Genomic DNA, 13,373 nt, shown 5'->3' on the forward strand with positions numbered 1-13,373 from the left:
AAATACTTATAATAGTTTTATTAGAAAGAATAATTTTAAGAAATTAAAGTTTGTTTTGTGGTATTTTTAACTACTCTTTATTGTTCATTTTCTGATATGGTTTGAACTTAACCTAATTTGGTGACAACAGACTGAGCTGTCACGGAGTAGAATTTCCAACATGGGTCCTATAATTAAACTCAAAATTAAACACCTCGTTTGAGTAATTACTGGTCTGAAATTAATGTTATTACTACAAAGGTAATTTAATTACAGTCGACAGAATTAATTAAGTGCCACGGATTCATGAATGACATCAACAAACAATCTCACGAATGCGCATATTATTTAATTGATGATTAAATAGCCATCATTACACGACTGTATCAGATTTGTTTTATTTGTTAAATATAAGTGTGCAACGTCAATAAAGCTGCAATTTGCAATACTTCGTTGCATTGTTTTATATTTAGAGCGGAGCAGTTAACTGTGAATAATACAGAGGTTAGAACACACAACACTAACCGCTTGATGGCGAGTTTAACAGGAAATCTAGTTCATCTACACGGGTCGCTGGAAACGTACTCGAATCACACACCGCGAACGTTTGCAAAGAACGATAAAAGTACTTTGAAGCTGACTTCTTATCTTCTGTTCTTATAATGTGAGTTGAAATCACATGGCGTAGATTGTAAAAATGTAAAATATTTTATTTGAGAAACGGATACAATTAAAATATTAGCTGTTATTTTAATAATAGGTACGTTAGAACAGAGTAGTTACAAGATCAAAATGCTCTTTCGTTTGTCAAAAGCTAAGGATAAAAGGAGCGTCACTCGTACGAAAATTTGGCAAAAGAATCCCCTTTGGTGCCACTATGTCGACTAACAATGTACTGAAAGCGGAACAACCCTCGTCAAATAAGTTAATGAAGTGAAACTCAAAGGGCTAAACATCAGTCTAGAGAACCGTTCCCAGCTCAAAATATCAGTAAGATTTTATTATTTCTGGGAATTACAGGAGTTTTACACGTGTATTTAATAAACATTATTATATTATTTTGTTGCAGGTCTCTATACTACAAAAAATAAAAGCGAAAACGTTTTATTAGAAAAAACATCTGGAAAAGTAAACCACAATCCAGGCTTCAATATCAACGACAAAGATGAATTCATCGCAATTTTGTCGTCAACCCGTACAAACTCCGAAGCTTTTGAAACTCATTTTTCCTTTGAAAGAAGTCTTACGTCTAGTAAGACTTCTTTCAAAGGAAAAATGAGTACCATGTACCAGGTACCATTCCTGATAATATAGTTGTGATTACCTAGACGCGTACGTGCATTGCATTCTCGGAGAGCAGAGCATTATAGCGGGTAGGTATTACGAGGTGGATAAGAACTACCAAGTGGCGATAATAACGGTAGTCAGCTCAGAACTAGGGCTTAGGTCGTCTCAGTTCACCTGTCTTTGATAGCTACATAGAAAGCTTGAACAAGACGGATTAAACTTACCTCATTTCTAAGTGTTATACTCATGAGCATGTAGAGCAGAACATTCGCTGTTTTGATCTCAATAAGCATTTTTTATTTTTACCAAGGATTTTGATTTGTATTGTTGGATTACGACTGTACTAAGAGACTTGCATTAGGATAAGCACAGATATGGTTTGAAAACTGGATTTTCACGATGTAAATATTTTTATTATAATCAAACGTATGCGAAGTTTTTTGCTAATAGCAGAGAGATTAAAGTTATTAATACATCATTAGGTAACATAAACTGATTAAAGGTGTAAAACACCTGAAATGTAGTACATACTATGTACACTACAATTATTTCATTCGAAACAACCTGATACAGAATAAGGTTATCTTCGACAAACACAGAAAATTGATATCGTCGATACAAAAAGATTACACTTATGAACTAAAAAATTCAATTGAAAGTAACACGATGTGGCATGCGAGTCTAGCAATTAAATTGCAAAACAGGTACGTTAATGGCAAAACTCAGTGTTCGGCTAATGTGGGAACGCAATTGTTTAATAACAATGACTTCAATACTTACGGTGACGTCAGAGTAGCGGTAAAAATATAGCGGTGTGGTTTAAATTGTAATACTGGGCGGACAGTGTTAGTTCTAGTAAAAGTAGGACGAAAAAAGAGACTTGGAGATGAAGACTACAGGGTTTCGTATAATCATAAGAAAATTCTCATCTAATAATATTGGAGGGATAATGTTTCAGGCAACAATAAGACCAGGTAAAATACTATTGACCTACAGAAAACTATTGAGGTCAACCCACTCCCAAGTCTCAGATCAAACATCATAAGTAAAGGTGGGTCAACAATATCAATAAACACAGAGTTTGTTCTAAAACATACATATTATGCATACCTAATACACATATAAACATAATAATATACCATTGTGCATCAACGCAAAATTGTTTTAGGTTTTATAATACTCATCACTCATCAGGCAAGAGAAACCGAATTTGTTCAGAAAAACGAGACTAGAATTGTCATGATCTGATTAATGAACAGCATGAGAACATTATTATTGCTAAGTAGGTATATATAAAATAACCCAATTTAAAATTCACATCATTGTAATAGTAAGGTATGCATATTATTACGTTCTTGGACCAACACCATTCTAGAGACCTCGCCGTCAGCATTGAAACGGTATCCGTACCGTAAACATTGTATAATGGCAGCTTTAACTGGCACCTTAAGCAAAGAGATTGGTGTCAGGTTTATACAAATTTCAGTTCAAACCTGTAGAAATTAGATATAGAGTGAACCGTTTCACTTTATTGGCAAGGCCAAGTATGTACACGTAAACGTCTTTGAAGATATAGGTGAAATGGATCCTGATGTTCCCCAAAAGGGTTTATTCAATTCGCTAAACTTTGCCTGTTAGATTAGGATAGATGCTATACAAGGTGACTATATGGTCTATATGCTATAATATCAGAGTGACATTAAAATGTCGATTTGTTAGTACTAACATGGTAAATGTGTTGACTGTTTAAGTATGCAGGTACGTACACTAGGTGTACCGGTAGTGAGTTATTATGCACGTTCGTCATGCTAAATGATGTCGCGTAAACTCGTGTAGCTTGTCACAGTATTGTCGTTATGTCATGTTCAACCTCGCAAATAACTACGGGTTCGACATGAACAGTAACTGCTATTTCGTACTGACGTATCATTGATAATTTAAATTGTTTATTTTTTCGTCTCTATGTATGTTAAGTCTTAGTATCGAATTACCTAGCACTAGCTGACACGCGCAACTTCGCTTGCGTCACGTAAGAGAGAATGGGTCATAATTTTCCCCGTTTTTGTAACATTTTTCGTTACTACTTCGCTCCCAATGGTAGTAGCGTGATGATATATAGCCTATAGCCTTCATCGATAAATGGACTATCTAACAGTGAAAGAATTTTTCAAATCGGACCAGTAGTTCCTGAGATTAGCGCGTTCAAACAAACAAACAAACAAACAATCAAACAAACAAACAAACTCTTCAGCTTTATAATATTAGTATAGAAGTATAGATAACAAGAATTTCAAGCGAAGCAATGCATCGCCTGTATACGTAGTGTATTGCAGATCCAGACATCGATATTTCCCTATTGAATGCAGAATAGAGAAAGACGCTTAGCGGAGATTTGCAGCCGCGTTGCGTATTTGTCCAAGGCGAGGTCGCTGGAAACCTCATGTGAGCATGTCGGGGCAAATTGTTTATTATTATGAAGCGGAATACAAGTTACAGTTACACGTGTGTTGTTTGTGTATGGCTACAACTTAATTTCATTAATTTAATCCCAATATTATCGTGATTGGTGAAAGTCGAATTTCTTTAATCAGCCCTGAAATCAATCTTTTAACTTATCTCACAATATGCGCACCGTCCTTTCACTTAAATACAGTCGATAAATCCTTTTCATTCGCGTTTTCCACGCGATCAAAACACAAAGATAGCTTTCTCATCGTTATCACTGTATTATGGCTTTCTTTTATTATTGCCTTTTACGCCCTATATCTTACTTCGGTTTCTGTTTAATTTAATTTGTCACAGTATACTGTACTACTCATTTTTAACATGTGTGTATTAGGTCTTTTGAATCTTATAACATACTTTTTAATTGCTAAGAAGAGCTACGACCATATCTTTCTCCTTCCAATTCACTCCATTAGGCAAATTTCGTATCTTTTTGTTTATTATATTTCTCTGTGATTTTTTTCTTGCTTACTTTCGGTTCTACGAGATGTAAATTTTATTTAATTTATTTCAATGACTGTTAAAGTGATTCAATCATGATTTCAATATAGAGATTGAAAATAATTTCACTGTAGTGCTTTGGTCCCGACCAAATTTGGTAACATGGAACACTTAGCAATAACTTTCGGGCCGGCTTCTTCGTCAGTCACTGCTGATTATACCCTGATAAATACGAAGTAGAAAGTTGTAATGCAATTGGCACACAGGAAGTAGTGGCCAAAATGGCAAAAGGACATCGTAATATCATGTGACACATGAAAATGTTAGCTTTTAGAGTTTATTAGGGTTTCGGATTTGCGGTTACCATATTTGAAAGAAAGTAAGTCGGAACAGACACTACATCACCGATTGTCGAGCATACAGAAGTATTTTATTTCTGCCATTACATAAACTGAACTCAATTATTGTTGATTGATAGTTTAGTACGTAAATTGCAACTACGAAATTTGCTATTACGGCTATGAAATGAGTGGCCCATATAGTTAGACAATAGTACAATTTCGTCAGGAAGTCAATTAGTCTTAAGCAAATGCACCGGATACATGTGTGTAAGATAATTTTTATGATTTTCATTCACGAGTGTTTTCGCACCTGCTCGGTACGTGAAGTTATGCGCCTGATGGGCTAATACGCCACTTGCATACTGATAAACAGGGTACAAAAGTACTTGTAACGTTTACAGCTAAGTGTCGTTTGCCGTTGCAATATTTCGGCGGTTACGGCGGAGCCATTTTAAATATGAATACTTTTGAATATTGTAGAACATAATGAGACTAACAAATGGGAGTTGTCTGTTGTTGAAAGGCAATTTGCCACAAATAAAAGGTTTAAACGTTCTGACTTTCTCCGAGGTAAATTGTTTATATTCGTAACTAATACAGATCATGACGTAATTCAGCGCACAAGAATTAAACTTCTCGTCTGTGGTCGACAAAGTGTAATCAATTGAAACGTTTTTCAGAACAATTTAAAAAACTAGGTCCACTTATTACATCTTCAAAGATATCTCTAGTTTGATGTCGTGTTTCGTAATTTTTACGTAAATAATATTACCTAAATAAAGGCCCATTTAGACGGGGAGAGTTTCTCGTACGGTTCCGAGCGAGAAACTACGTGCTAGTATCACAAGCAATAATCGCCATAACACAATCGTATCAAAATGTTTACATACAGGCAAGAACTAAAATCTCGCCTACGATTATGTCATACGAGATTCGCATATGACTTATCGCTAGGCGATAATTGCCTATTTTTGTTTACACGACGAAGGTATAGTAAGCAGATTGTTGCTTACGAGAATCTCAACTTGTATAAACACGATCTCGTGTGACATATTTTCAAGTTGATACGAGTATCGTACAAATCAGTTTGAATCGTTTTTAGTACGAGATTTGTCATTCGAGTTTAGTGATTACTAGTATATGGTTTGTAAAAATGTCACTAAAATCTTTTAAATTCGGTACTGCCGACCATATTAAGTTCTTTGAACTGTATAGAAGTTAAGGCCCATTTACATGATGCCATTTTATTGCACAGAATAGAGTTATAATTGAATGCAATTATTTAAAGGCAATAATTGACCTTCAAGAATTGTAAGCAATTGTTTACACGTTGATAGTCGTAAAAAAATTGAATACAATAATTGAATGCAAATCTAGACAAGAAATAATCGCAAGTGTCTTTTGTTTACATACCATGCGATTATGTTTAGGCGACTATTGCTTTCAAGTCTTGACTTGTCTAAACATTGACTTGTAAGTACGTGTACCATTTACTGGCGACTTGCTTCAATTATTGTACGTATTTGCATTGGCAAATTTTTATTCAATTGTTGAACGTATTAGAGCAAAGGTGTTTTCAAAGTCAAAGTCAAATATTCTTTATTTCATAAACTTTAACAAGTATTTGAAATCGTCAAAATATTTTTTATCTACCACCGTTTCGGAAAAGCTGTTGCTCGTGAGAAGAAACGGCAAGAAACTCACGGCTTGCTCTTTTTAAATGTCAATATTTCCAAATTAATAACAATGTCATAATAATGAAATATAACAAATTAATAACAATGTCATAATAAATTAATAACAATGTCATAATATCAAATTGTAATACATTATTTTGAAATAGACTTGGTAGAAGCAGCACAGTCCCAAGCTTTATTATCATCTAAATAATCTTTAATAGTATAATATCCCTTACGACATAAATTACTTTTAACTAATAACTTAAATTTATTGAGACTTGAATTTTGAATTTCACTCGGGATTTTATTGTAGAATCGCACACACTGACCTCTGAAGGATTTATTTATTTTTTGGAGCCTAGTGACTGGGATAACAAGTTTGTCTTTATTGCGTGTATTTATATTGTGCATGTCACTCTTTTAGCCAATGTTCAGTTATGCAAAATATATCAATACAATTACAATTCACAAACAATTCAATTTCTAGCTCTTTGCCCATAATTCCTCTAATGTTCTGATGCACCAGGTTAATTACATTTCTATTTTTCTTAATTATATTAGGGCACTTTTCAATTGATGGATCTATTTTGCAAGAGGTTACCTCTTTTGTCTCATGATTGAATTTAAATTACATGTCATGTCAACATTCATGTCATAATTTTTATTTGGAATGTTTCTTCAAAAACATGAGTCAAAAAGTGTTAAAATTCGGTTCTGCTGATTTAATTAAGTTTATTGAGATTTATCGCAGTCATGATTGTTTATGGGATACTGAAAATCTGAACTATAAGAATCGTGATGCACGTAATGCGGCACTAGCCGCATTTGCGCAGGAATTTGGAGTTGAAGGTTTCGGACCGAAGGAAATTACAAATAAAATCAAAAATTTAAGGACGCAGTATCATGGGGAAAGGAAAAAGATTAAAGATTCTATGGGAACTGGTTCCGGTACTGCTGATGTTTTTATATCTAAACTATCTTGGTATAACCTAATGGATTCGTTTTTAAAGAAAAGTTCTGAACACAGACAAACAACATCAAATATGGTATGTATTTATGTAATTTTGTGAAGTACAGCTAGGTGCAATAGTGTACAATAAAGCATTCCTTAATTTTATCGTATAGGTACCTTAAATAATTAAAAAATGGCATTGTCTTGCCATGGTACAGCACCACCATGGTTAAAATAATGACAATAATTATCACGGATTCTTAAAGCTTCTCTTGTACTATGCCTATTATTCTGTGAAGTTATATTTTCAAAAGCCCCGCTTGAAAAATGTTCTCTCCAAGTACCAAGACGACCTCCACTTCTTGGACATTCTTCATCAATAAAACCTGGTGGTGTATAAGACGCTGGTGAGGTTTTCCTTAGCCAGTTGTGTAATGCGCATGATGTTTTCACTATAACGTCTACTTTGTCTATACTTGTAGTAATTGGCTTTTCGAACACTCGAAATCGGGCTGTTAATATTCCAAAAGCATTTTCTACGATTCTCCTACATCTACACAATCTATAATTATAAATTTTTTGTTCTCTTGTTAAGTCGTTACGACGAGGATATGGTTTCATCAAATAAGGTTTTAAGGGAAACGCTTCATCGCCAACAAGTACTGAATTACTTGGCCAATGTATTGTGTTTTCTTCGATGGCCTTCTTTAATGTGCAATTATTAAATATTCCACCATCAGAGTTTCTACCCTTTGCACCCACGTCAATATACGTGAAACAATAATGGTGATCTACACAAGCTAGTAATACAATACTAAATGTACTTTTATAATTAAAAAAGTCTGAGCCTGTGCAGGGAGGACATTTTACATTTATATGCTTCCCATCAATGGCGCCATTGCAATTGGGAAAATTCCATCTCAATAAAAAACCTTTTTGAATTTTATTCCAGTCCTCTTCACATCTTGGTACCTGTAAAATAATATATGTTTTCAGGATGAAGCTTTCTTCATATCGCAAGCGAATACATCACAAGATGATATCGTTTTTGAATATATCGATAATACAGAAAATAACCCTAATATTCCGAATTCAGATGTACAAGTCCTCCACGCTCCATCTCCGATGCCCAAAAAAACGACCAAAAAGACTTCTGGTTATATAGAATCGGCTTTAAATAAGTTGGATAATATTGAAAAACGGGCGAGACTAGAGAAAACTGATGATGATTTAGATAATTTCGGCAAATATGTTGCATCTTCATTGCGTATATTAAATACCGAAAATAGTATACATGCTCAAGACGAAATACAAGCAGTATTGTCTAAATTTAAACTACTGGATCACAAAGAAAAGGAACGAAAGAACTCTACTCCTATACCAGCATCTCCATACTCAAAACAAGGCAGTGAAGATACGTGGTGGAACTCATAATTTTTCTATTTTGTAACTGATCAATTACTTTGTAAAACTAGTAAAATTATTATATTCTAAAGACAGCTACTTTTAGTACATACCTTTATATAATCTTCTAATGCTAAATAAATAGCTTCGAGAACTTCAACCAAGAAAGTACTTATAGTACACTTAGGTACCCTGAATAACTGTGAAAGTGTACCAAGTGAATCTCCAGTTGCCAAATATTTTAATGTTATTTCTAATTTTATTCGAGCAGGAATAGCATTACGCATTGTACTATTTTGCCTTTGTATAGAAGAACCAACTTTATCTAACAAATAATAAAACTGGGTTCTGTTCACACGAAACATGTTCTTGAAGTCATCTTCATTTTCTATTTGCAACTCCAAACAAAGGTTGTTAGATACTCCAAGAATATCTCTCCTTGCTATCCATTTTTTGATCCAACACCTTTTTTTACGTTTTTTTCTCAAAATTTCCTGCCTTAGAAGAGCAGCAACGATTAATACACCCTCACTCACTGCACTCATGTTTACAAATGAGAGAATATAATTGAATCCAAAAATTGCTAAGAAATTATTGTATGTATTGTTTATACCAAGAACATTCTGGCAGGGAAATATTGCCCAAAAAAGCAATAATGTTGTATGTAGTTTAGACAATGCGAGTCATTTATTGCTTTGATATTATTGTATGCAACAGGCAAGAAACTTGCATCGTGTAAATGGGCCTTTACGAGTGTTTGTGGAACACGGAGAATGAAAGTTATAAAAATCGATGCAAGAAATGCAGCCTTGAATGATTTTGCTAAAGAATTGGGTATTGAGGAATTTAGCCCTAAGGAAATTACCGCAAAAATTAAAAATATGCTAAGTCAATATTTGCAAGAACGAAAAAAAGTCAGATCTTCTATGGGGACTGGAGCTAATAGCTTGACGCATATTTGTATCACTTTTTTGTATAGATGGTCCGGTCCAATTTCTTGAAGTAAATATATGAGTTGAGTTTTCGTAACCCGAAACATATTTTTGCACAACGTGTTAGATGCTCTCAAATCATTTCTTCTAGCTATCCATTTTTTAATCCAACACCTTTTCTTTTTTTTCCGTTTAACTAATTCTTGCCTTAGAAGAGCAGATATAATTAAAACACCCTCGCGGACTGCACTCATGGTAGCAAGTGGCATAAAATCTCGAAATACGATTATTGCTTTGAAATTATGTTTACACGGACTTAACAATATACCATTGCAAAGCAATTCTCGCCCAAAACAACGAGCGAGGAGAGCGAATGTTTAGACGAAAAAAAATATTTATATTCTTTCGATAATCGTATCTTCGAGACGAAAAACTCTCCCCGTCTAAATGGGCCTTAAGGTACAATTGCTTTGCACAGCTTTTTCACGAAGAACTCGTTATTTTAACGTGTTCTTTGAGATTTGAGTGATGAAATTTGGAATGGAAATTGAGTTCTTTTTACCATTTGTACTAAGTATTCTGAATAATTTTGACTACAGTAAAAATGTCCTTTTATAAGTAGATAGGTATAATATGAAAAAAAAAACAGATGTACTGGGAGCAGTCTTTCTGGTTAGTCCTTTCACCTGCCAGGTTTTAAGTAGGTAGGAGCAGGTAGATCAGTAATTCAATAAAATTTCACTTTTCTTAACTTTTACTTTCATACCCCAGTACACTATTTATCTCAAATTAATTTTTGAATGCAGATGATACACAAATAGCTAACTGATCACAGCTAATAATAAAATATCAATTTAGGCTTTACATAAAGCTATGGTGAACATTAATATAGTGTCACTTACCATTTCTAGATACATCTAGCTCGACTAAATTCTCAAAATTCTGTATGTCTGCTGGAAGTTTGTGAATTTCATTATCACTGAGGCCTAATCTTCTTAGCCTATGGAGTCTGAAGAAATTCTGTAACAAAAAGACAAAATAACATTAATAAATTTATTACTTTTACTTGTCATTTCCAAATATATTTTTGTGACCACTTATTATGTATCTAGGTAGTTACAGACAGACTGTATTGCCAAGAAAGACAAACAATACTTGAATAGGTTATCAGATAGAATTCTAAATATGAAGACCTAAATCAAGAATTCTTGAAATTCTCTAAAATAATAAATAATGAACTGAATAGTATGAAAGATAGACAAAAATACTTCATAGGCTGCCCTGTCTTAATTCATGGGCAATGTATATTATGACTAATTGTAGAAATAAACTACACCATCATTAAAATTCAATCAAGTTTTGATTTATGGTGAATTTCATAACAAGAAGTATTTTTTTTTAACCTTTAACTAGGGACGTGACAAATTGATTACACTATAAGGGACGTGTAGTCTCACAGGCTACTACTTTTAAAGTTAAATTTTGGCATAAAATTGCATTCTAATGATTAAGACTGAGTTGATATTTATTTGTTGGGATGTAATAAAACAAATATAAATGAATTCAATCAGTTTATATAATTACTTTAAACACAAATAATAATAAACATTTACTTGTACTTTTCAGCCTTAATTGACATGAGATCGTTATTTTAACATTTTAGTAGACCTTACATAAATTATATGACAAATTTTACTTCTTTTATGAAAACTTAAACAATATAAAAATAAAAAAAACATAAAAGCTACTTCTGAAAACAAAACATAAAAATTCTGACACATACTCTATTTGGCATAAATCATTGGCAATTTTTACACAAGGGGCGAGAACATTGCAAACATACGGGATTGCAACACCCGACACATGTGTACACAGTCATTCTGTGAAGATTAGGCGGACAAAAACTGCATGCCCTTCGTTTGCCTTGACTGGTTTTGAGGACTTTGGACATCTTCAACCATATCGTCAGCCAGAACTCGTTTCATCACAAGGCGTAACTCCCTTGGTAACAGCTTGCACACAACACGTCTTTGCATTTGGGGTAGCACTAGCGAAAGGGCTAATGACTTTAAAAAATGTCCTCTATCTATATTCTTGGGCTGATGCATATTATATAATATATGAGCATTCACGCCGCTCAAGTCCACTATGCGGTAGAATAATCGAAAATATATTTGTATGACAACTAAGGACATGTAGCCTCACAGGCTACAGTCAATTTTATAATTGAAATTACGAAGTTGTTTAATAACCGACGGCACGTCTTCTCCCTTCTTTGGTCGTTTTGGCACTAAAACAAAAGCTACTGAGACGCGGGGTCGCGGCAAGCTTGGGGAAGTTGTCAATTCTGAGAGTTTACCAAACACGCGACGCCTGTGAGACTACACGTCACTAGTTAAAGGTTAATCAAACTGAAGTCCAAAACTGCCAAGTGTAGTTATAGGATATTTGGTGTAGTAATAAATAAATATAGCCCATTATTGTCCCGCTGTTGGGCAAGGGTCTTCTCCCATAATGAGGGAGGGGTTAGGACTTAAGTCCACCACTCTGCTTAAGTGTGGGTTGGGGACTCAGTATTTATACAGTAACTGATTAATTAATGTAGGTACCTATCCAAGTACTCAGTTATCTTTTTACATAACTAATGATTGTCTGTTAATAGCATTATCACATAAAGTGTAACAAAAGATAATATTATACTGAATACTTCAAGTTTAGTAGGTTTCATAAAATAGATTGATGTGGGCCTCATATTCTGAGTCAATAAGGAAACAAAACATAAATCCCATGACAATTAAATTAATATGGTAATTACAAAGTATAAATAAACACAACATACATCATTATATGTAAACTGTAAAACAATACCTACTAATATTGTAAGATAAAATCATGTTTGCAATCTGGAAAGAAAAATTTATGAACAATTTTCAAACAAACTTCTTACATTTTTGTAGAATTTGAAAGAATGTACATTTATAGTAGTGTTACAGACTGAGTATAATTTTTATGGATCTTATCCAAACCACATTCAAAGTTTATCAACCTCGATTAAAACATTGAAAGCAGGTAATGATATGTTATTTTTTAAGGAATCGTTGCTTGAATTTGTCGTGCCGCGAGTCAGAACAATACGACCCAAAGTATTCTCCACGTAAGATTTGATACACCATACGTAGCAATAACAACATAAGACGCATTGATATTATTTACACCTTAGTAGTGATAAGGTAAACGCCCACGAGTGATTTGTACATTTTCGTTAAGGTTACGATTTAACTCACCTTCGGCAAATCTCTTATGTGATTAGCATCCAAAAAGAGCTCTTCTAAGCTCCTGGAATATCGCAAAATGTCTTCAGGTACTGTTGGCAACGAGCAATGCCGCTTGTCTACACATTCCACTTGGCGATTACATTTGAACAAAGGTATACATCGAAACATGTTGGACACTACACTTCATACAAACTATAATTGAATGAATCACTACAACGACACATATTTGAGCACTTTCAAGATTGTAACACTATTTCAGTATAGTAAAATTGATAACGATATCAAAATAATCCAAAAAACACAACTTACACCTCACCCTACAAAATGAAGCCACAAACTGTCAGAGTTGCCATGTGAAATTTATCAGGTATGCATTGCCCACGTCAAAAATATAGAATCAGAATTTTCTCGTTCTGTTATTAAATTCTTAGAAAAAAAGATAGCTTTAAAAAACTTGGTGTTTAATAAACAGTTTAAGAAATGCTTATAGATGCTCCATAAGAATTTAAGTAATAAAAAAATATGTAACACATTGTTAACAAAATCGTCATTCGAATTTGTTGAACCATTTATTTCAA

The 13,373-nt window shown here is 33.7% G+C and overlaps 2 protein-coding genes across 14 annotated transcripts in view; one reads left to right on the plus strand and one right to left on the minus strand.

Moving 5' to 3' along the window:
• scrib (scribble planar cell polarity protein) overlaps positions 1–13,140 on the minus strand; it is a 74,460-nt gene extending 61,320 nt beyond the window's left edge. For all 13 annotated transcript variants that reach the window (XM_076119667.1, XM_076119668.1, XM_076119674.1 and 10 more), the window contains exons 1-2: positions 12,805–13,140; positions 10,423–10,540 (exon numbers count right to left, since the gene is read on the minus strand). In XM_076119667.1, the coding sequence (XP_075975782.1) occupies positions 10,423–10,540; positions 12,805–12,963 (277 nt within the window). In that variant the 5' untranslated portion in view covers positions 12,964–13,140. The remainder of the gene's footprint in view (positions 1–10,422; positions 10,541–12,804) is intronic.
• Positions 6,821–9,945, plus strand: LOC142976593 (uncharacterized). The gene is made up of 2 exons (XM_076120028.1): positions 6,821–7,282; positions 8,206–9,945. The coding sequence occupies exons 1-2, from the start codon at positions 6,865–6,867 to the stop codon at positions 8,616–8,618; spliced, it is 831 nt and encodes a 276-aa protein (XP_075976143.1). The 5' UTR covers positions 6,821–6,864; the 3' UTR covers positions 8,619–9,945.
• Positions 13,141–13,373: the final 233 nt, after the last annotated feature.

The sequence above is a fragment of the Anticarsia gemmatalis genome, chromosome 11, assembly GCF_050436995.1.
Source record: "Anticarsia gemmatalis isolate Benzon Research Colony breed Stoneville strain chromosome 11, ilAntGemm2 primary, whole genome shotgun sequence".
NCBI lineage: Eukaryota > Metazoa > Arthropoda > Insecta > Lepidoptera > Erebidae > Anticarsia > Anticarsia gemmatalis.